The sequence below is a fragment of the Salvelinus alpinus genome, chromosome 36 (genome assembly GCF_045679555.1).
Source record: "Salvelinus alpinus chromosome 36, SLU_Salpinus.1, whole genome shotgun sequence".
Classification (NCBI taxonomy): domain Eukaryota; kingdom Metazoa; phylum Chordata; class Actinopteri; order Salmoniformes; family Salmonidae; genus Salvelinus; species Salvelinus alpinus.
Window position 1 is genome coordinate 1,350,557 of NC_092121.1, and position 23,907 is coordinate 1,374,463.

The 23,907-nt window shown below is 43.1% G+C and overlaps 1 protein-coding gene across 1 annotated transcript; it reads right to left on the minus strand.

Annotated features, from left to right (window-relative positions):
- Nucleotides 1-606: 606 nt before the first annotated feature.
- Nucleotides 607-17,207, minus strand: LOC139565437 (neuronal pentraxin-2-like). Its single transcript, XM_071385781.1, has 5 exons — nt 16,042-17,207; nt 11,340-11,646; nt 10,667-10,908; nt 9,771-9,950; nt 607-9,460 (listed from the first exon to the last, which is right to left on the minus strand). The coding sequence occupies exons 1-5, from the start codon at nt 16,696-16,698 to the stop codon at nt 9,218-9,220; spliced, it is 1,629 nt and encodes a 542-aa protein (XP_071241882.1). The 5' UTR covers nt 16,699-17,207; the 3' UTR covers nt 607-9,217.
- Between the last annotated feature and the right edge of the window lie 6,700 nt (nt 17,208-23,907).

The window sequence follows — 23,907 nt, forward strand, 5'->3', positions numbered from 1 at the left end:
GTTTTAAATTGAGCCTGTGGCGTGTGTCCTGGACTGCACCGGATGTGACTGGCAGCAGTGCGAGCGAGGGTTTGTGTGTCAGTGAGTAACAGGGTGGTCACTAAGTAGCCTAACAAGGACAGTCCTTGTCCCACACACACTGTTAATCTGCACAGTATGTATAATCCCACTGTTTGTCCAAATAGCCATGAGCTTTATCTCTTTCTCGCTCTCACTCACACACACTTAATCCTGCCAATTTGTTTGCTCACAGGTGTGCAAAAGCATGCACGCCCAAGCACCTCTCTCACCATACAGTAATAGTCTACTTACTAGATATGCTTAAACCACATTTATCTAGCCTGTGTAAGCAAGTATGTATGAGCGTTTACTGCTACAGTAATACCTAAAGCTCTAACCCTATGCAACACGCAGACACATCAACACGCAAAGTCCAAATATATGCAATCACATGTAGAACATGCACAGTGAAATCAATTAATATAGTTTCCTATTCATGTGTTACAGCCACCATCTAAGGCTGATATTATAATCAATAATTTTGAAACTGAGATGTAGTAGGTTATTAATTGACACAAAGAGGAAAAGAAAGGAAATACACATAACTCACATTTGAAACAGACTTTACTTTTGGCCATTTGAGCTTTTCCAGTGAAGACAAGGACATGAACACACAGAGTATACCAACTCTGACAGGAAAGAAGAGGAAAAAGACAGAGATGTCAAATTTGCCTAAACATAGACCTACACATGAAGTAAAAACCTGTTAAAAAATACAGGTAATACAAAGAGTCATTTTCCAAACACCGGCTATAAGACATTGTTTGGTTAATAGAGAAAATATCTTGTTTATTCATTTTCTAAGCTGTACAGTTTGCCACAATATCACAGAGACCATAGAAGTGCAGACATGAGCCGAACAGACCAGAAGCAGGCAAAACACTGATCACACTGCAGAATGATGTTGGAATCATAACTACAGTCGAGAAATGAATGGACATTTCTTTAATATGGGTAAAGATACCCAGACAGGCACTTGCCACTTAGTCATAACCAGGGAAAGCGACAGTGACGTGCGGTTAGGGTAGGCAGGGTAGGCAGTGGGAAAATCTATGATAAAATAACTAATGAAAAATAAATAAATATACTTTTTATCAATATTCATTGTCAACTTCATTTTTTTCTGCATGATAAAATAGATGTCTGAACTAGTACTACTACTTCCCAAATTTGCAGTGATCTGGTACAAAATGCACAAGGAGGCGAGGGGAAAGGTAGCCTCACCATGTACCTTTCTCCCGCCCTTCAAATTCAAACTCAATGAAAGGAATTGACATGACTTGCGCATTCGTGTTTCCACCTTATACTGCCAGCTAATGGATGAAGGCAGGTAGAGAGCTTTGCAAGAGGATAGTCAGAGCTCGCCCCTGCCTATTGTCATGACTCTCTCTCCTTGGTGAGGCTCAAAGCTGCCAGATCAGCTCGGCACAGGGCTGACAGATAGCCAGACCCCTCTCCCACCAGAGAGGAAGGGGAGTTGGGCTGGTTTTATGACTTAACGCCGGTCGTAAACTTTCTCTCTCTTGCCCTGCAGTACTGAACAAAGGAATGTGCTGTGGGTAGAGAGAGACTCTTGGCTAAGAACTCTAACATCAAAAGATTGGACATTGGAACATTTGTTTTGAAATAGAAACGTTTGGAATTGTTGGTGGGGATCCAAACAGTAATCATGTCATATCATTTATTATTTTGTGATGTCATTATATAACAAGATAACTGTAACTCTGAACGTGTATACAGTATGTCCTAGTTATCAGGTTTGCATCTAAATGTTGTAAAAAATAAATTATTAAGTATAAGAACACTTTTTAAGTATAAAATACTTTTGTGAAGATAGAAATGTTATTTTAGCCTTCTGAATGATATATTGACTTTCATATAAACTTGAGCCCAGTCAGTAACCACGCCCACGTGAGCACATACATTAGCACATACATTGTGTCAACAGGACGGAACACCCTCCAAGGCCAGAGTGCTTAAAAGGACTCACTGACAATTTAAATACAGACCAGAGAACGTGAGGACGTGGTCCACACGTTGAAATGTTTAAAACTACAAGACCAGAAAATGGTAAGACCCTCTGAAACTCTCGATGAGTGAAGAAGGTGAAGACTAGACCAAACATTCACAGTCTGCAGCTGGTATGTGAAGTAGTCTAGGACAATTGACCAAAGACGGGATGGAGGAATAGATCCCTCTCACCACCGCGTGGTACACCTGAAGGATCCATTCTAAGACCACTCCAGAACAAAGAAGCATACAACTAAGGACATTGTGACCTATGGTGGACAACCAGAGACTTACATCAAACTACAGAGACGACAGAGAAAGACATCAACGCGTAAATATATGTTGCATTTCTAATCCGAATGAGCGGTTGTTAGGGTGCTAAATCTTCTGACTACGGTGAGCGTAGTTTCCAAATGTATGTACGAGAAGTTGACTCTGTCTCTCCCTCTCCTTACATACTCCCCCTTTCCATTGTTTATCAAGCTGTCATATCAGGTTAGTCCACTAGGGACTATATAATCACTGTATATAGATTTTTCTATTGTGTTATTGACTGTGTTGTTGTTTTTTGTCGCACTGCTTCGCTTTATCTTGGCCAGGTCGCAGTTGTAAATGAGAACTTGTTCTCAACTGGCCTAACTATAAAGATGAAATAAAAAATAGGGACTGTTGTCATTGCATTATGTTAGTGATCAATAACCTATACCGTGTGTGTGTGTGTGTGTTTATGTATTTCTGTGTGATTATTTAGTTAGTTAGTAAATAAATAATTAAGCCAAACATGTGTATCGCTGATTCATCACTTAGGTTAGTGTTCGTGCAGATTTACGAAGTCAACAACGTTCAGAATGAGACTGTCACGCCCTGACCTTATTTATCTATGTTTTCTTTATTATTTTGGTTAGGTCAGGGTGTGACGAGGGTGGATATGCTTGTTTTGTATTGTCTAGGGTTTTTTGTACGTCTAGGGGTGTTGGTAAGTCTCGGCATATGCATGTCTATGGTGGCCTGAATTGGTTCCCAATCAGAGGCAGCTGTTTATCGTTGTCTCTGATTGGGGATCATATTTAGGTTCCCATTTTCTCTTTTGGTTTGGTGGGTTCTTATTCTATGTTTAGTTGCCTGTCTGCACTAGCCATATTAGCTTCACGGTTCGGTTTGTTATTTTGTTCGTTTTGTTCAGTGTTCATTCTTTAAATAAAGAAGAACGTACGCTTATCACGCTGCGCCTTGGTCTCCTCCCGACGACGGCTGTGACAGAGACTGATGAGGTAATAATTAATAATTTACTGTTATTGATGTAAGAGCTATTTAGATAATCTGTAGAGTTTAAGTCGGGAGATAGTAACTCAGGAAACAACTTTTCCCGTGGTGCCCCTAATTCCTAATGAGGTAATTGTTACATGATTAATTTAATAGAGTAATAATTATAAGTGGTAGGTAATTATTCGATAAATAGCAGTCATCACATTGGATTTTCTAGAGAAACAGTGTGAAGACCAACAACTGAGTTTAGCGACCTACATCTAAAGAAGGGACAGAAAATGACACGATAATTTCAAACTGAGTTGTATCAACGGAAAGACTGGCTCTGTGGCTGCACTGCTAGCAGCCGACTCTACTGCTTCCCCTGCCTGCTGTTCTCCACCAGCGACAGTGTGTGGACAAGAGTCGGTTACTGCAACTTGAACAATTTGTCTATAGCGTTCAACAAGCGTGAGAAACCTGTGTCTCACATCAAAAGCCCTTCAGATATTTTGCAGCTCACGGATAGATCTGGCATTCAATGAACAATGGAGATTGAATATCAGCATGCACAATGCAAAGGTAAAAGAGAACCGTGAGATTTTGAAATCCCTAGCTAATTAAAGCTACGGCATGCTACCTAGGTAAACAGAAGTTGGCATTTTGCGGCAACGATGAGAGTGCCAGCACATCAAACAGGCCTAGGGGCAACTATGTGGAACTATTACATGCCTTTGCTGAAAAAAATGAACAGTTAGCAACCCATCTAGAGACCGCCACCGTGTTTCCTTTTTGCTCATGGCCTATGATGGAATTTTCAAGGAAACTGATGCGCTCTTCCGTGTTCTGCAGAACAAAGTGATGGATATGAGTGTCTGCCATCCCCAGATCAGCGACACAATGAAAGCACTGGAACGGCAGCAACAAGACTATGATCGCTTCTATGAGTGATTTGAGCAGAAATGTAATGATCTGGGCCTGGCAGGAAGCAAAACTCGTAGTAAACAGCCGATCATAGTAAGGAGGGGGCAAATCTATAACAACACACTGGACAATATCAATGTTCAGATGAGAGCCAAGTTTGACCACTTTTGTGAACTTAATTTCCTTGGCTTAGTGGACTGCAAAAAAGGTGAAACAATGTCTCAAAAGTTCGACACCAGTAAACAAGGCCTGTCAAAATATGCCAAGTACTTCGATTTTGTTAGATTTAAGACTGATCTTGTCGGATTGTAGAGTTCACAAATGGTACATGACAAATCACCTGGACAGCTCCTCAGCTTTTTGTTCCAGCATGACCTGACACAGACTGTCCCGAGGCAACAAATTTACTGCAGCTGGTCCTCACTATACCAGCCATAATAGTATCTATTGAGAAGTAATTTTCTGCGCTGAAACAGATAAAGACATACAGTCGAAAACCGGACCGATCAAGGATGACTCTCATCCCTTGCCATCATCTCCATCACATTCAGACCAAGAGACTTTTAAAACTGAGGGCAAACAGGGAGGAGTTTTACAGGTCAGTTACTGATGTCTTTACCCAGAAGGATAGACAAATGGACTTTGTTAACAGGTAAACGTAAATGCAAGAGTTTATTTACAGTAGCGCCATCTACTATTATGACATTACATGTCTATTGTGTAAGTATATATGTGAATTAGTAGTGCTGACTACTAGGCACAGACGGCGCTGGAGGAGATGGCTGCTGTTTTACGGCAATTGTGCTACAGTGTGTGTGTTTTTTCGTGTTATTTGTAACTTATTTTGTACATAATGTTTCTGCAATCGTCTCTTATGACCGAAAATAGCTTCTAGATATCAGGACAGCGATTATTCACCATGTACTGGAAGATTTTTTCTTTAACGAGTCGGAGACGAAGGATTTACTCCAGACACCCGACAAGGCTCTCATCCCTGTCATTTGCAGGAGAAAGAGATGGAGATATTGGGGACGTAGGTCTGTCTGCTTTATAAGGATCGGATGGCGAGTGGGTAATCTGCCTTTACCATCGGTTTTATTAGCCAACGTACAATCACCGGATAACAAAAATAGATGAACTACGAGCATGTATATCCTACCAACGGGACATTAAAAACTGAAATATGTTATGTTTCACCGAGTCGTGGCCTAATGACGACATAAATAACATACAGGTTGTCACGCCTTGACCTTAGAGAGCCTTTTTATGTCTCTATTTGGTTTGGTCAGGGTGTGATTTGGGGTGGGCATTCTATGTTTTGTTTTCTATGATTTTGTATTTCTATGTTTTGGCCGGGGATGGTTTTCAACACAGCTGTCTATCGTTGTCTCTGATTGGGAACCATACTTAGGTAGCCCTTTTTCCCTCCTTTTGTTGTGGGTAGTTGACTTTTGTTAGTGGCACTTATGCCCTGTAAGCTTCACGGTTGTTCTTTCGTTTCTTGTTTTGTTGGCGTCATTTTTCTATAATAAAAGGAATATATACGCTCACCACGCTGCACTTTGGTCTTTTTCCAGCATCGACCGTGACACAGGTGGCGGGTTTTGCACTTTTTCGGGCAGGATAGAACAGCCGTTGTAATGAGGTGCGTACTGGCAATCCACGGCAATTGAACTACCAGGACGTGTACTCCGAGCATGCGCTGACCAACTGACAAGTGTCTTCACTGACATTTTCAACCTGTCCCTGACTGAGTCTGTAAAACCTACATGTTTCAAGCAGACCACCATAGTCCCTGTGCCCAAGAACACCAAGGTAACCTGCCTAAATTACTACCGACCGTAGCACTCACGTCTGTAGCCATGAAGTGCTTTGAAAGGCTGGTCATGGCTCACATCAACACCATTATCCCAGAAACCCTAGAACCTTTCCAATTTGCATACCGCCCCAACAGATCCACAGATGATTCAATCTCTATTGCACTCCACACTGCCCTTTCCCACCTGGACAAAAGGAACACCTATGTTAGAATGCTATTCATTGACTACAGCTCAGCTTTCAACACCATAGTGCCCTCAAAGCTCATCACTAAGCTAAGGACCCTGGGACTAAACATCTCCCTCTGCAACTGGATCCTGGACTTCCTGACGAGCCGCCCCCAGGTGGTAAGGGTAGGTAACAACACATACGTCACGCTGATCCTCAACACGGGGGCTCCTCAGGGGTGCGTGCTTAGTCCCCTCCTGTACTCCCTGTTCACTCATGACTGCACGGCCAGGCACGACTCCAACAATATAATTAAGTTTGCTGAAGACACAACAGTGGTAGGCCTAATCACCAACAACAACGAGACAGCATATAGGAAGGAGGTCAGAGACCTGGTCCTGTGGTGCCAGGTCAACAACCTCTCCCGTGAAGAGGGCACGACAAAGCCTATTCCCCCTCAGGAGACTGGAAAGATTTGGCATGGGTCTTCAGATTCTCAAATTCTACAGCTGCACCATCGAGAGCATCCTGACTGATTGCATCACTGCCTGGTATGGCACCTGCTCGGCCTCCGACCGCAAGGCACTACAGAGGGCAGTGCATACGCCCCAGTACATCACTGGGGCCAAGCGTCCTGCCATCCAGGACCTCTTTAACAGGCGGTGTCAGAGGAAGGCCCTAAAAATTGTCAAAGACTCCAGCAGCCCTAGTCATAGACTGTTATCTATGCTACCACACGGCAAGCGGTACCGGAGCGCCAAATCTAGGTCCAAAAGACTTCTTAACAGCTTCTACCCCCAATTGACTCTGTACCGGTACCCCCTGTACACAGCCTCGCTATTGTTATTTTACTGCTGTTCTAATTATTTGTTACTTTTATTTATCTATTTTTACTTAACACTTATTTTTTCTTAAAACTGCATTGTTGATTAAGGGCTTGTAAGTAAGCATATGTAAGGTGTAAGGTGTAAGGTCTACACCTGTTGTATTCGGGCACATGTGACAACTAAAATTTGATGTTGTGTGTGTAGCGCTGTTTACAAGTAGACCTACTCACTTGCATTTGGGTCGCTGTCTGTGGTGCTGAAAGTCGCCTGTTCGTGCAGGGCAGTTGAGTGGGGCACAAGCAATTACGGCCTGTGAATGCGAGTCTAATGGTTGCGCCGCCTACCTGCTGCTGTTTGATGGTTATCTTTGTGATCGTGTCATACTGATAAACACCGTAGCAAAAATCAGCTTTATGAGCCTCAATAGAATGTGCCTACCTGACCTCAGACCTCACGTCACTGGATGGCAAGGTGTAGAAGATTAAGAGGGCTTTCATACATTGAATTATATATGAATGTGCATTGCTATGTAAAATGAATACATGTATTCAGTAAAATGACATGCATTTAAACCCATTGTTATTCATATCACTGTTTTCATTGAATATATAAGCATTTATATAACACAGTTTATACATGACAGTACAACTTGGTACCAATACCTATTCTAGTGTTCTAGAAAGTATCAAACTTTGTGCTATACCATATTGTGCAAAAAAGTTATTCAATGAGCTTGGGTAATAGCACTGCCCAAGTCTAAGACATCTTCAATTCAATTCAAGCCACACGGTGACATTACTGGATACAGTTATTGAATTTGAATCACTGTCAAAGAGATTAGTTCATGTCTCTATTTCTGTAGTTCTTATTAGTCACAGGGAATGATTAGACATGCTGTATTACTAAGATAGACTATTTATAAAAATGTTAACGAGAAGGAATATGAAAAGGGATACAGTAAGAATGCTGTTTTGAAACAAGTTGATACAAAAAGTTGTTTAAAAAATCAATGCTATACAGACACGATTGTGTGTTCTTAATGTCTGCATATAAAATGTTATATAAAATCATAATGTACACTTGAGTTATCCCCTTCAGTTAGACACAAGTCAGATGATAGAGAACGCTATCGATACCCAATTGTTTGCAAAATAGGCTCCTCGGACCTAGTGCCTGGCCATAGACCAAGTCCAAAGCAGCAGTTCAAATGCAAAAGTATGCATGCCTAGCCTACCCACTCTGTGTCCTGTAGCTCTGAATAAACTTAATCAACAATAGATGTAAAACATAGATAAATAAAACATGCAAAACAAAACAAAATTACCCCTTGAGGGATAAATAAAGTCTTTATGAGTAGTTACAGAACCAGTGTTACTCCCACTTCTAACCACGTGCCTCATTCCCCTATTCCCTTACTCCCTTTCACCCAAGCTCCACCCATAAATTCACTTCACAAATTCACAATGTGCAATATACCGAACATTGCAGATAGAAATGTGATGAATATAGCTGACATGATTCCTTAATCGGAACGTCAGTGAGGCATTCCTGCTGTTCTACATAACTAGTTGTTCAGATAGAAATATGTTACCTCCACAATGTTCCGCCCTACTGAACACAGCTCAGGACTCTCAGTCTCAAAGTAGAAATGCTGATGAAAAATCAGCTTTGCCTATTAGATCATAATAAATCATGTATAATATGACATGTACAGTATGGCTGGGAATTGCCAGGGATCTCACAAATATTATCATGATACTTAGGTGACAATACTGATTCTCACATTTCTATATGTATTGCGATTCGATACTGCGATTTTATTGCAATTTGATGTTCCAAAGATATTGCTCTCTATATGTCTGCTGAGGAGAGACGAGAGAGCATGAGAAAATGAGTTTTGATCAGTCATGGAAATAAAAGCATTGAAAACATGATGGCTCACTATTTAAAAAGAAGATGGAGAGCAACAAAATACCAGCGTTTTGGCGCAGGCATAGCTGACTAGTGCTAGCTAACACTACCTAGCAACAACAACAAAAAGTATCACTATAATATTGTCCAAAAGAATATTGCCATATGTAACTGTATTGATTTTCCCCCAATCACTTGTCCTACTCTGAGACGCTTTGTAAATAAGGTCCCTGGATCCTATATCACCCTTCCCCTCACAGTGGGGTGTTGGTGCGTTTGGCAGCGCAGGGCTCCATGGGCACCTTGGTGGCTCCTCCGAACACCTCTACTTCCCGGTTGGTCCAGGGGGCCACATTACCCTTTGGCTGGGGGCTGTGCTGGCTGCAGTGGGCCAGGCTGGACACCTCGCTGGGGGTCAGGACCTGCTCCCATACGTTCCACTGGGATAGCTCCCCCACCATGGCCTGGGACGAGTCAAAACGCCCGCCCAGAGTGTCCTACAGGCAGAAGGAGGTGGAGGAGTGAAAGGGGTGAAAAGAGGAAGGGATGTGTCAGAGTTTGGTCTAGTGGTAACTCCGGACTTGGCATTGCCCTGAGAGACTGGGGTTTGATGCTCAAGTCCCCCACTTCAACTGTGCATGTTCCTCTCACCTGCCCCCTATCATTTCATCCCTGTCCCTATATCTCAATGAACAATAAAATATGTTCTCCTTTAAAAACAACAACCCCCTATAGGTCTATGCCGTTGCGGTCTCTTCAACCAGCCACCCCTGACCTCACCAAAATACCAACCCCTCCAGGTCTTACCTGTTCCTGCCCCAGGATGAGGACTCCCCCAGGCCTGATGTGGTGCCAGGCTGCCAGGCCCTGCCCCTCTCCTCTCAGCTTGCCCCCCTGGTAGGCCTGCCACGCCCCACCTCTCTGGCTCCAGCTTACACAGATGTGGTGCCAGCTGCCCCGAGACAGGTTCAGAGGTAACTGCGCCACCTAGGGGTGGGAGGACAACAGTTTGGGTTAGTGTGAGTGTTAGTGCTATAGTGCAGGTAATGCAGTGATACTGCAGACTACATTAGACTGCACATTGAGTATTTAAGATGGCAACAGCAACAAATCAATGGATAATCAATCATACGACGAAGTGGTTCTCAGTACTGACCCTAACCATGTGTTGTACAGAATATTCTAGACTAAAACTCAATATTATATTAAATAAAATATTGTGCTTTTTAAGTGTTGATATATTGCTGCTTAATAACACACTTTATGGAGACATTAAACAAATTTCCCCCTGGAATATATTAATCCAGCACTTTTATTACAGTAACATTTGGGGACTGCAGCATTACTTTTTCAAAGGCACAGACTGCACTTCCTCAAGGGCACAGCCAGCTAGGTAGCTCTCTATGCCTTCCAGGCAATGTATTATCATAATGGCATCATGCTGATCTACACTACACTCCCAGCTCTAGCCTAAACGGTGCTTTGTCTTTGTCCCAAATGGCATCCTATTCCCTATGTAGCACACTACATTTGACCAGGGCTCTGGTCAAAAGTAGTGCAGTACATAGGGAATAGGGGTGCCATTTTGGTCGCAGACATCATTCTACAGTAAACTCTCAGGTACTGTTATAGCTCCATCTTAAATTGTGCTGTGTCTAACTCAGTGTGCCATTAAAATACTTCTGCTCTGTTTCCTCCATTACCTTGTTGTTAATGAGCAGCTCCACAGGGGTATGCATGCCCTGCAGCAGAACTAGCTCGTTTGGCTGTTCCGCTACAGCATAGGAGAAAGGGGTGCCGATACCCCCCTCTGTGGGTCTCAGCCAGAGGCACACGGTGAAGGCACGCAGCTCAGGGATGGGGTGGTGCACCACTGCGTACATATAGTTGGTACGCGCTGGGAAGGACAGCTTGTAGCCCTCTGGATAGGTGTACTCTGAGAGTCCTGGGGTAAGGAGGTATGGGTGGAGAAATAGAGAGGGAGGGAAAGAGTGTTTGAGTAATGAGGTAATTTGGTAGGGGGGGGATGTTGACTAGACTTGCCTTATTAGGACTTTGTAGTGTATTTGGGGGTTTATACAATGGCTACATCACACATTTGACTTATTTCCTGCCCCCAGGATATCTCATCTCTCTTCTATGATATATCCACTTGGATTTTCTTTCTTGTTATGTACTTATTTCTTATTCTGTATCATAATGTGTTGATGTCGTTTTCATAGATTGATAATAAGTTACCTTTCTGGTACATCAGTTATGGTTTCATGTCCCCGACTCTTAACCTCTCCCACCATATAAATTAATATCATTCAGGTATGACTATCACTCATGACCATTGATCTTCTCTTACACCCAACCCTCTGCCCCTCCTCTCACCCTCCTCCAGGCCAGCGATGCGGTGGTGTAGGGAGTTCATCCCCTGGTCGATCTCCTGCCTGTGTCTTTGGGATTCCTTTCGCAGGGCCTTCCTCTCCTTCTCCAGGAGTTCCAGCTTCCTCTCAAGCTCTCCTTCCAGATCCTCCAACCGTGGCCACTGCTTTGGTCCATCCCCTGCCTGTCCCCCTGGCCCTGCCTCACCCCAACCATCAGGGGCCTCAGAGAGCCCACCACCACCACCTCTTGAAGTCATCGCAGTTGCTGCATCTGTGTGGTTGTGAGGGAACGCCAGCGGTCCGATATCTGACTTCATGGGAGGGAGTGTGGGAGGGAGGGAAGAGCAGACAATGAAATAAAAAGACAAATGAAGCCAGCAGTGTTGTAGTACAGTCCGGTCTCGAGACCACATTTTGAGTGTCTCTGTCTTGTCTCGGTGAGGACAGTGAGGACTCGTAATTTCTTCCCGAGACCAGCGGAGTAAAAAACTCGGAATTATAAGCTTCCATTCAATAAGCACATAAAACCGCTTAGCCATATACACTCCTGTCTTGAAACATTAATACCTGAACAGTCTTTATATCTATTATAGACATGTTTGGGCAGTGGCGAACCTATTGGACCTAGGCCTTCAGTGTGTGACAGGTTTATGATTCTGAAAGGACAGCAACGGAAATACCAGCGCAGTCATGTACGACAGCGCACATTTTGTAAAACACAAAGGGCCAGTGGTGAGGTGGAAACCATATATCAAGGCACATGGCGAGACCCAATTGCAGACACAGGGGGCAGATGGTTGGAGTCTTACAATGTTTATTATTCCAAAGGGGTAGGCAAGAGAATGGTTGTGGACAGGCAAAAAGGTCAAAACCAGGTCAGAGTCCAGGAGGTACAGAGTGGCAGACAGGCTTGTGGTCAAGGCAGGCAGAATGGTCAGGCAGGCAGGTACAAAGTCCAGAAACAGGCAAGGGTCAAAACCAGGATGACTAGAAAAAGGGGAATGCAAAAAGCAGGGGAACAGGAAAACCGCTGGTTGACTTGGAAACCTACAAGACAAACTGGCACAGAGAGACAGGAAACACAGGGATAAATACACTGGGGGAAATAAGCGACACCTGGAGGGGGTGGAGACAATCACAAGGACAGGTGGAACAGATCAGGGTGTGACACTATATGCAGGTATACACCGTTTACCCACTTTTTTTTCAGTGGGTATTGCATATACATTTTTATTAATTTCAACTCTATATTTGACATGGTACAGGTGTCTTTTTTTAATCCCATAACCATGTGTGTGGTTTTTTGTTTCAAAGTAGATTTGTTTAAGTACCAAGAATCACTCTGTGTGACCCTGACTTAGCCCACTGCAGTAAAAGGTTAACTTCTTGTTGAAAGTTATTCTTGAAAAGGGAGAAGCTAACAAATTTGCAACATCCTTTTCGATAACACCTGCTGCAGCTGCTGCAGATTAGTCTACAACAAAGGATAGCTAGCTAGACCATGTGAAAACTACTGCTTGCTATTGTGCAGTGACCCGTTGGCCTTTGAGAAGAGAATGCTTTTTTGTTAAAATGATCCCACCGATTACAAGTCAAAATGTGATTGATTGATTCCACTGTCTGTCACGTTCCTGACCGGTTTTCTGTTATTTTGTATGTGTTTGACGGTCAGGGCGTGAGTTTGGGTGGGTAGTCTATGTTATGTGTTTCTATGTTTGTTAATGGGTGACCTGATATGGTTCTCAATTAGAGGCAGGTGGTTTTCATTTCCTCTGATTGAGAGCCATATTAAGGTAGGTGTTTTCACATTGATTGTTGTGGGTGGTTGTTTCCTGTGTCTGTGTTTGTCGCGCCACACGGGACTGTTTCGGTTTGTTTGTCAGTGCGTTCGTTTGTTTGTATTCAGTACTTGTTCGTTCGTTCTTCGTTACATGTAAGTTCGTAGTCCAGGTCTGTCTACTCCCTTTTGTTATTTTTGTTAGTTATTCAAGTTAGTTCGTTTTTGTCTTGTTAAATAAATTCATTATGTCCTATTCCAACGCTGCATTTTGGTTCAATCCATGCTCCTCCTCGTCTGAGGAGGAGGAAGATGAAGAAGACCGTTACACTGTCACTCCAAAATGTTTCCCTAATACAGTTGAATGGCAGATGCCTTCTATCTAGCTTCTGATGGCCTAGCCAATGGTTGACTTAGCTAGCCCCAGAGATGACGAAAGAAAAATCCTGATTGGATATGTGTTAACCCTTTCCTTTCCAACAAAAACTGAAGAGATGAAATCAGAACATAATTGAAAAAAATAATATAATAAGAATTATTGTTGTTATTAGTATTTTATAAATTCTTTGCCCATCTCTGAAGGCGTAGAAGGCCCTCATTGTTCCCCACTGTGTTTGGGTTAGTAATAATTTGTAGAGCGGCTCTATTTGCCCTCCGCATGCATTTTTTTCACCATTCTAAATGTCTAAGAAATCCATACTGTATGTTATTCTGAAATATGAACACAGAAATACTGGACATTTTGAACTCTTATTAAGGTGCCGATTTGACTAAATTACAATCATGGTCTTGAATTGGACTCACATTTTTCTGGTCTCGGTCTTGACTCGGTCTCGGACCCCTTGTCCCCCTCCCGGTCTCATTCTTGACTCGGTCTCACCCCCCCTCCAATCTTGGTTTTGACTCTGACTCGATATGCTCCGGTCTTGGTCTTGAATCGGTCTCGCTTTAGGTGGTCTCGAACGCAACACTGGAAGCCAGTTCGATTTTCAGAGCTGCACTCACACTTTGTAATGTGCTGTGATTAATGTGGGCCTTTGTGTTAGATATGCACTCTAATCTCTGGTTTTGTTATTATTTTTTATTATGGACAATCAATTATGTGCAGAGAAATGCAGAAATAGTGCCAGGAAAACAAGTAATTGAAGGTCCTCTCAGTCATTAGTCAGCCAAGGAAAAACACTACAACTTCAGCAAAGCAAAGTGCAGTCAAATAGACACACAGACAATGCAACATATTATTTACAGTGAGGCACATGCTGTAAGTTACATATAGAGCAGTGGTTCTCAACATGAGGTACTAGTACCCTTGGGGGTACCTCACCTTTACACATGGGGTACATTTGTTAAGACTATAGGCCTAATGATCAGTTGCACCATGACTGGGGGTTCAGTGACCAAAGACGGTAGGACCACAGATACAGAGGTACACCACTGATATAGTATAATAGTAGTGTGCTAGGCAGAGGCTGAAAAAAGAATATGATGGTCTCTGCTCTCAACAAATATAGGTAACTGGACGGATGAATAATTGATTATATTTTCTCCAGAAGAAATGGGGTTGTACATCACATGTTGCTTGGCAGGCAGCTATAAAGCCGCTTTGCGTTACTCTACTCTCCCCTCCCTCCTCCACCCCCCCTCTTCTCCCCCCCTGGGTTGGTTATGTTGGGAAGCAGAGGTGCCTGGAATAACAAATGCTCATGTATCTGTAGACTAGGCCTCATCAATTATCCTACAACATTCTAGTTTTGGGGTTTCCATTCATCAAATTGGCTACATTTAACTTGAGTTGTGAAGCAGTGTTGCGAAGACGTTGTAACGATGCAATAGCAACAAGTGATACCAAAATATGTAAATAGATTTTGGTGAAGTAACTGATTGGTTCCTCAATATTGAGTTGAACTCTAATAAGCTATAGCCAAGTCGAAAATAATGCATCTAATCAATTTTAATATAATGCAGCTAATCAATTTTCAGCGTCAATAAGTCAAAGATGTTGATATACAGGTAACTGTCAAAATAAAGGAAACACTTGAGTAAACGAGGGATATAAAGTACATTGAATGCAGATGCTTCCACAGGTGTGGTTCCTGAGCTAATTAAGCAATTAACATCCCATGCTTAGGGTCATGTATAAAAATTCCCAGTTGCCCATTATTATCCCAGATAGCAATTACCTTTATTTTAACCATGGCTACAAAAATAGATCTCAGTGACTTTGAAAGATGGGGTCTCAAAGGAGCATAGGAAGTTTAAAGTGTGTGTGTGTGTGTGTGTGTGTGTGTGTGTGTGTGTGTGTGTGTGTGTGTGTGTGTGTGTGTGTGTGTGTGTGTGTGTGTGTGTGTGTGTGTGTGTGTGTGTGTGTGTGTGTGTGCGTGCGTGCGTGCGTGTCACCAGATCTCAACCCATTGGAACACTTATGGGAGATTCTGAAGCAAAGCCTGTGACAGTGTTTTCCATCAACAAAACACCAAATTATAGAGTTTCTTGTGGAAGAATGGTGTCGCATCCGTCCAATAGAGTTCCAGGCACTTGTAGAATCTATGCCAAGCCTTGTTATTCTGGCTTTATGTGGTGGCTTTATGTGGTTTCCTTTATTTTGGCAGTTACCTGTAGGTGGTCATCTCACCTAATCTAATACTGTCCATGATTTCTATCAACTGGAAATGGTCTCAATTAAACAGTAAAACCACGCAGCCACACCCACACCGACATACTGCCGTCAGAGACGTGAGTAGAAATTCAGATTGAGTCAGTGCTATCGAGGTCTGCCAAGCAGGTCAACTGACACACAGGAGGGGCAGAATTAGCCTATTCACTGCTCTATTTAACGATACAATAACAGTTCGTTTAAAATAAAGATATGTGATAGTGGAATTCAACACAAACAGACATGACACACACACGTTTATCCCATTCCCCTTACCTCCAGTTTCTCTATGCGGTCTTTCATCTGAACGATAGCTTGTTCCAGCTCGTCCACAGCCTGAGCGGTGAGCAGCTGTGCCACAGTCGACGACGGAGCACTGTCCCGGACCACGAGCCGGCCCTCATCTACCCTCTTACCTCCCCAGAGCCCCGCGCCTCTACGCCCCTCTATTCCACTCTCACACTCCGAAAGCTTGCCTGACAGATCCCTAATGGTCCGCTGGTCGGTAATAATCTGGTCCTTCTGCTGGACCACTGTCTGTTGTAGTTCCTTTGCCGTGGTGCGGAGGTATCCCCAGTCCTCGCCAGCGTACAGCGACGGATCGTCGGCTTGTTGCTGAACGTTTTTGGGGTTGCATTCTCCGGCGGGGACTGGGGTGCAGATAAGTCGGCTAACCTGTCTAGTTCCACCAACGGCATCTGAGCCGCTGGCGAGGTGGAAGAAAGTGGGCGCTTCTCCGTCCTGCCTTTCAGAACCATGGATAGCGCCCAGGGGACCCGCTCGCGCCACGGAGCCCCCGGGGAAAGTCTGCTGCACTCCAGCGTATGGAGACTGCGACTGGTTGTCTGCCACGGGCTGCTGGGTAGATTCGGCAGCGGAGCCGGTATGGACCGCGGCGATGATGCAGATGACTGCTCCAACGAAGGCCACCATCCCGGCGGCCAAGATGATAACGATGAACTTCAGGTTGGCGGCGTAAGAAATCAATAATTATGAATAAAATAACTTGTCTATCTAGTTCAACAACACTGAAATAGGGCAGCCGGAGTAAAACGTTTTTGGCAGATCAAAGGATCCATGAACATATCATGAAAGACGCATTTTATGGCTTTGCTAGGCTTTTAGTCAATACATATAGGATATGTCCCACTTCATTTAATAATTAGGCTATAATGAATGCAGATACATGCTCCAACCGTTTCTATCTCATCCCTCTGTCTCTTGGCTTCAGTGTTGTAAGGCTTCTCTATCTCGTTATCACCAGGACAACCAGAGAGAGAGCGAGAGAGAGAAAGAGAGCGAGAGAGCGCGAAACAGTATGCAAGTCAATATCAGGAGGCGGGAACGGGAGATGGTGCGAATGATATGAGACGGTGTCTCGCATCACACCACATTTAGATCGAGGTGCTTTTCATATGCTGTGGTCGCTTGGTGTTATGTATTTATGTCGGTGAATGCATAACCTAAATAACCCTCTCGTGGAACTGTAGTAGCCTAGGGTATCATAAAGCTCGTACAGCGGGTTCTCATCAGGAACGATGCGCGGGCACATAGCACACATTCTAGCGCGCGCCCCCATTAGTCAAATCCAAGGTTCCCGCGAGACAGGAAGACTGATGGTGTAAGTGTTGTAAGCAGTGGCGGTTCTAGCTTGTATGGCTCCCTGGACTATTGCACTTCAAAACAAGATACACACAAAATAAATTGCACAACTAATTGCATTACTAATTGCATTAGTACTGTACAAAGTTAGAGATGCGCTATTTGATAGATTCCCCCGCTCCCCCTACCTTGGGGCTTCCAGTGTGGGGACCTGAGGTCAACCTACCCCCGCCCCCTCACCACCTCGTACTTCTGAGTGGGAGACGTTCCCAGGCAGTAGCCTGCCTAGCTCACAAACTAGAATCAGGGCGCCCACTCCGACAAGGTTAATTGACCCATGTAACGGATGTGAAATGGCTAGCTAGTTAGCGGGTACGCGCTAGTAGCGTTTCAATCAGTTACGTCACTTGCTCTGAAACCTAGAAGTAGTGTTGCACCTTGCTCTGCAAGGGCCGCGGCCTTTGTGGAGCGATGGGTAACGATGCTTCGTGGGTGACTGTTGTTGATGTGTGCAGAGGGTCCCTGGTTCGCGCCCGTGTCGGGGCGAGGGGACGGTTTAAAGTTATACTGTTACACCCACAGTCCCACACGGTGACATGATATCATTGACCTGACGTGCAAATGAGCGATAGAAAACAGATCCCGCAAATGTCACCATTCTGAATATTTTAAAATCTTTTTTTAGAATTTATTTATTCATTATTTTGTTTATTTTTTGTGCGGCGCCCCATGCCGCCCCGGCAAGATACGATTAGCGTACCCGGATAACCACGAGATCATTCCTAGCACGACCGGATCATGTTAGCAAAGGTAATCTCATCTAAACACAGCACATACGTGCAGAGTGGTGTGTGTGTGTGCGGACTCTCTCTCGCTGGCTGCTCACACATAAATGACTGCAAAAGGAGATTGTGGTGAAAGAAGAGTAGACAGCCTAGGTATGTTTATGGAAAGCTTTTCCTCTGCGAGGCAAGGGAATAGGTTCTATGCTCTAACATATGTTTCAGAGAGAAGAAAAATGCCTAGACTCGAAGTGTGCCAACACTAGGCTCTGGGTTCGCTTAATAGAAGAATAGTAAAATAGACTGGTGTTGGCACTCTCTCAGAGACCGAGGTTGAAGGGGAATTCATAATTAAAAGAGAGAGAAAGAGAGATAAATTCAATGGATGACAACCCAACAGTAACGGGACATCTGTTTTCCAATTAATAATTTCCATTAATAGATCTCAAATATTAAGTATTAAAGGTTACAGTTTTATCCATAAAACAACTACATAGCTGGCCTGAATCCAGTCCAGGAGAGTTCATAGGGTTCACTGGATCACCACAGGTTATACATGTAATGACAATATAGGACTACAGCTGTGGCATCACATTGCAGTACTTATTAAACCACATCACCATTTAGATTTGAATAAATCTGCATGCAATCCCTTACTGAAAAAACACCTGATTTCACATGTAAAGTCATGTGAAAATTTGTTTTTGGAACACTTCACGTGACATTTCACATGTGAATTCATGTGTTTTTGGAACACTTCACGTGACAACAAAAATGTGTTGTAATGATAACACTGTATGTGAAAAGCACTGTGTGTTTCAAATTACATTTAGTCAGTGTTGTAAAGTACTTAAGTAAAAAATACTTTAAAGTACTACTTAAGTCGTTTTTGGGGGTATCTGTACTTTACTATTCATATTTTTGACGACTTTTACTTCACTACATTCCTAAAGGAAATAATCTACTTTTTATTCCGTACATTTTCCCTGACACCCAAAATTACTCGTTACATTTTGAATGTTTAGCAGGACAGGACAATGTTATAATTCACACACTTTTCAAGAGAACATCCCTGGTCATCCCTACTGCCTCTGATCTGGCGGACTCACTAAACACATGCTTAGTTTGTAAATTATGTCTGAGAGTTGGAGCGTGCCCCTGGCTATCCGTAAATAAATAAAAAACTAGAATATGTGGCCGTATGGTTTGCTTAATATAAAGAATTTGAAATGATTTATAGTTGTACTTTTACTTTTGATACTTAAGTATATTTTAGCAATCACGTTTACTTGTGATACTTAAGTATATTTACAACCAAATACTTTTAGACTTTTACTCAAGTAGTGTTTTACTGGGTGACTTCCACTTTTACTTGAGTAATTTTCTATGAAGGTATCTTTACTTTTACTCAAATATGACAATTGGGGACTTTTTCTACCACTGCTTATAAAACACACAACTACATTGTGTATGTTTATTTGTGCAATAATTATTATTCAATATGTCCTCACCAGGGTTTTGAACTTTCCGAACTTCCGAACTTCCTGCTATGCCACCATGTCTCTGTCAATGACTGATTTCACCTGTATTCCTATACTTTGGACTTCAAAGTAAATCTCAGCTTTGTTAAAAATACGCTCAAGAAAAATTATTATATTTATCCTAGTGATTCAGGAGTATCATTGAAATAGATGAATATGCCCTACCAACATTTGACAGTAAACCCAGAAAAACCTAAAATTGCTAAAATAGGTACATTAAATCAATGATGAGAGAATAGTCAGATTAACTGATGACTAAAATAGGAGTGCAGATGGCACTATTTTGCAAAGTGCAGAGCGGTATTATAGGTAATGTGTAGGGAACGGGGCACCTGTCTCACACCCGGGAGGCATCCCGGTTCTAAAACTAATGCAATCACTTGGTACAAACTCCTTCCACCGGGGCAACCCGTGCCAGATAATCGAATCCCCTCAATATCTCACGCGAAGTGTTCCAAAAACCCATGCTTGCACATGATTTCACATGTGAAATTTCACTTGTACATGATTTTCCTAGCGGTTAGAGCGTTGGGCTGGTAACTGAAAGGTCGCTGGTTTGAATACCCAAATGGACAAGGTGAAAAATCTGTTGATGTGTCCTTGAGCAAGGCACTCCATCCTAATTTGCTCCAGGGTTGCTATACTACTATGACTGACCTTGTAAAACAACACATTTCACTGCTCCTATCTGGTGTGAAAATATAACACTTTTTAATTTATTTTTACATTTTAAATTTCACAAATGTAAAGTATTCCAAAACCCCATTTCACCTGATTTCAACTGTATAATGGCACATGTGAAAGGTTTCAAAAACACATTTTCACGTGAAGTTTTCCAAAAACATATGATTTCAGTTTAATGGTATCACATGTTGAAGTGTTGCATTCCCCAAGTTGTCACATTTCTTTAACATGAGATCATGTGCTCACATGTTGTCTTGTGTAGTTTCATGTTATCACACGAGATCACGTGTTTACATGTGTTTTTTACATAAGGGATTACATGCATAATAGTTGTATGTATTGCTGCTGCATAGGCCTATATCTGTAGGCAGCCTTTAGGGTTCCATTCAAACTGTAAAGGGTTTTAGTGTAGGGTATGCTACAAAGCTGCTGCTGAATGTGAGAGTCAATGATGTATCTCTATGGAGAGTGCAGCTGTTTAAAATTCCAGTCATGTCTCCGGTGGTTTTATGGTGCCACCTAGTGTACAAATAGCCATTAGACAGACAGACCATGATTACTGCGCCACTAGTTTCATGAGAGCTCAAGGGCCCTCTCTATCTCGCCTGGCGCTCTCACTTTCTCTTTCTCCCCCGTTTTCCGTTCTCTCTGTCTCAGATCTCTTTCTCAGCTCTCTCTCCCTCTCTTTCTTGTTCTCTTTCCCTTCTGTTGTTTCTTTCACTCTCTCCATCTCTCTTTCTCTCATCAATCAATCAAATGTATTAATATAGCTCTTCTTACATCAGCTGATATCTCAAAGTGCTGTAGAGAAACCCAGCCTAAAACCCCAAACAGCAAGCAATGCAGGTGTAGAAGCACGGTGGCTAGGAAAAACTCCCTAGAAAGGACAAAACCTAGGAAGAAACCTAGAGAGGAACCAGGCTATGAGGGGTGGCCAGTCCTCTTCTGGCTGTGCCGGGTGGAGATTATAACAGAACATGGCCAAGATGTTCAAATGTTCATAAATGACCAGCATGGTCAAATAATAATCACAGTAGTTGTCGAGGGTGCAACAGGTCAGCACCTCAGGAGTAAATGATAGTTGGCTTTTCATAGCCGATCATTGAGAGTATCTCTACCGCTCCTGCTGTCTCTAGAGAGTTGAAAACAGCAGGTCTGGGACAGGTAGCACGTCCGGTGAACAGGTCAGGGTTCCATAGCCGCAGGCAGAACAGTTGAAACTGGAGCAGCAGCACGACCAGGTGGACTGGGGACAGCAAGGAGTCATCATGCCAGGTAGTCCTGAGGCATGGTCCTAGGGCTGAGGTCCTCCGAGAGAGAGAAAGAAAGAAAGAGAGAATTAGAGAGAGCATACTTAAATTCACACAGGAAACCGGATAAGACAGGAGAAATACTCCACTACTACATATAAACAGACTGACCCTAGACCCTCGACACATAAACTTCTGCAGCACAAATACTGGAGGCTGAGACAGGAGGGGTCAGGAGACACTGTGGCCCCATCCGATGATACACCCGGACAGGGCCAACCAGGCAGGATTGACCCACTTTGCCAAAGCACAGCCCCCACACCACTAGAGGGATATCTTCAGCCACCAACTTACCATCCTGAGACAAGGCCAAGTATAGCCCACAAAGATCTCCGCCATGGCACAACCCAAGGGGGGGTGCCAACCCAGACAGGAAGACCACGTCAGTGACTCAACCCACTCAAGTGACGCACCCCTCTTAGGGACGGCATGGAAGAGCACCAGTAAGCCAGTGACAGCCCCTGTAATAGGGTTAGAGGCAGAGAATCCCAGTGGAGAGAGGGGAACCGGCCAGGCAGAGACAGCAAGGGCTGTTCGTTGCTCCAGTGCCTTTCCGTTCACCTTCACACTCCTGGGCCAGACTACACTCAATCATAGGACCTACTGAAGAGATGAGTCTTCAATAAAGACTTAAAGGTTGAGACCGAGTCTGCGTCTCTCACATGGGTAGGCAGACCATGCTCTTCAGAGGGATAATGGACTTTACATTTCTAGCTTAAACTAACAGATTTTGATGGGGATTTTTTAAATCATGTTACTCAGATTTTAAGACAATCGAACAACCTTAGTACCCATGAACTATTTACATGAAAATGTACATAATAGTTTACTGAGGAAAGGCCTAGTAGTAAACTACCTGTAAACAAAAGTGAGTTATAACTAAATATCAAATTTACCACCAAATGTAGATGCATCCGATATAGTCAACTTTGTAAATACATTTCAGGGATGGCCACAACTTCTCTTGACAAGCTACAGGTTTATGTAGGCTTTTTTGTTCAAGCCCAGTTCTACCACACCTGATTCTACTATTCGTGGTCTCGATGAACAGCTGAGGTCTTGATGAACAGATGAGTAGTAGAATCAGATGTGGTAGCACTGGGCTTGATCAGAAAAGCCTGCAAAACGCTGTGGATCATCAAGAGCAATATTGATAACTCCGGTCATCATCAGAATGTCTAGTTAAATAGGCCAGACTGTCCATATAAATAGAGTGTCAAGTTGATGTGTTTATAACAAGGTTCCTGGTGTAATGGTTAGCGTCACCATCTTTGGAACTGAAGGTTCTGGGTCCTCCTCTCTTAAAAGAGCCTTTGGGTTCGTGGAGTGGCAGGCAAGTGGCAGTGAGTGGGGTGGTATGTACTACTGCGTCCGTCTTGCTAGAACGGAGGAGAGACTAGCTCTCAGACTCTCAAGGAAGAAAAAGGTCGTTGCCCTCATCCGTGAGATACACGCCATCAGTACAGTACTGCCCAGGAACACAGTGCTGTATGGCAGGGTGGCGGATTGTGGGCATGCGCCTGGAAGCTTTCTTGCACAATGTTTTTGTTGTTCATTCACTCAGTACTGATTGAACGTGTATTTATCTTGCTTGCTTAGAAATAAATAGTTGAAAACAGTTGATGTGTTGAAAACTGTATCATTTCAGTAAGCAAGCATGGCATTTTCTTTTAACTGCGTTCAGATTCTGTTACACTAGCAAGTTTTAACTGGGTGCATGTGTGGCAAAATCAGCTTTTTGGGAACACACTGAAAAGTAACTTGACACTGTATTGATCAGTCAGTGTACATTTTGATTACAATGACAGGAAGACAATTGCATTGAGAGAAGAGTACGCTCCGTACTGAATCAGTGCATAAGGTCTGTAACGTTAGCTAACGTTAAATGAGCAAGCTAGCTAGCAACTGTTATGTTATAAATTGAAATCTGGTGGACATGTAATATTAGCATGCAAGCCAATTTGACTTTATGGAGTAGCTAACGTTAGATGAGCAATGTCCATTGCATGATGTATTATAAATTAGCTGTTTGGCAGTTTTCCAAAGTTTGGTGTTGACTATGAACTTTACTTAGCTAGCTAGCTATACTTTGTGGAAGATTGTGGGATATAGCTTGCTAAGTTATTATCAACATTGATTTTTATTGGCTGGCTAGCTAACTGGCTATAGCAGGCAAGTACATTAGCTAGCTTATCTGTTTGTTTACACAGATACCTTCCGACT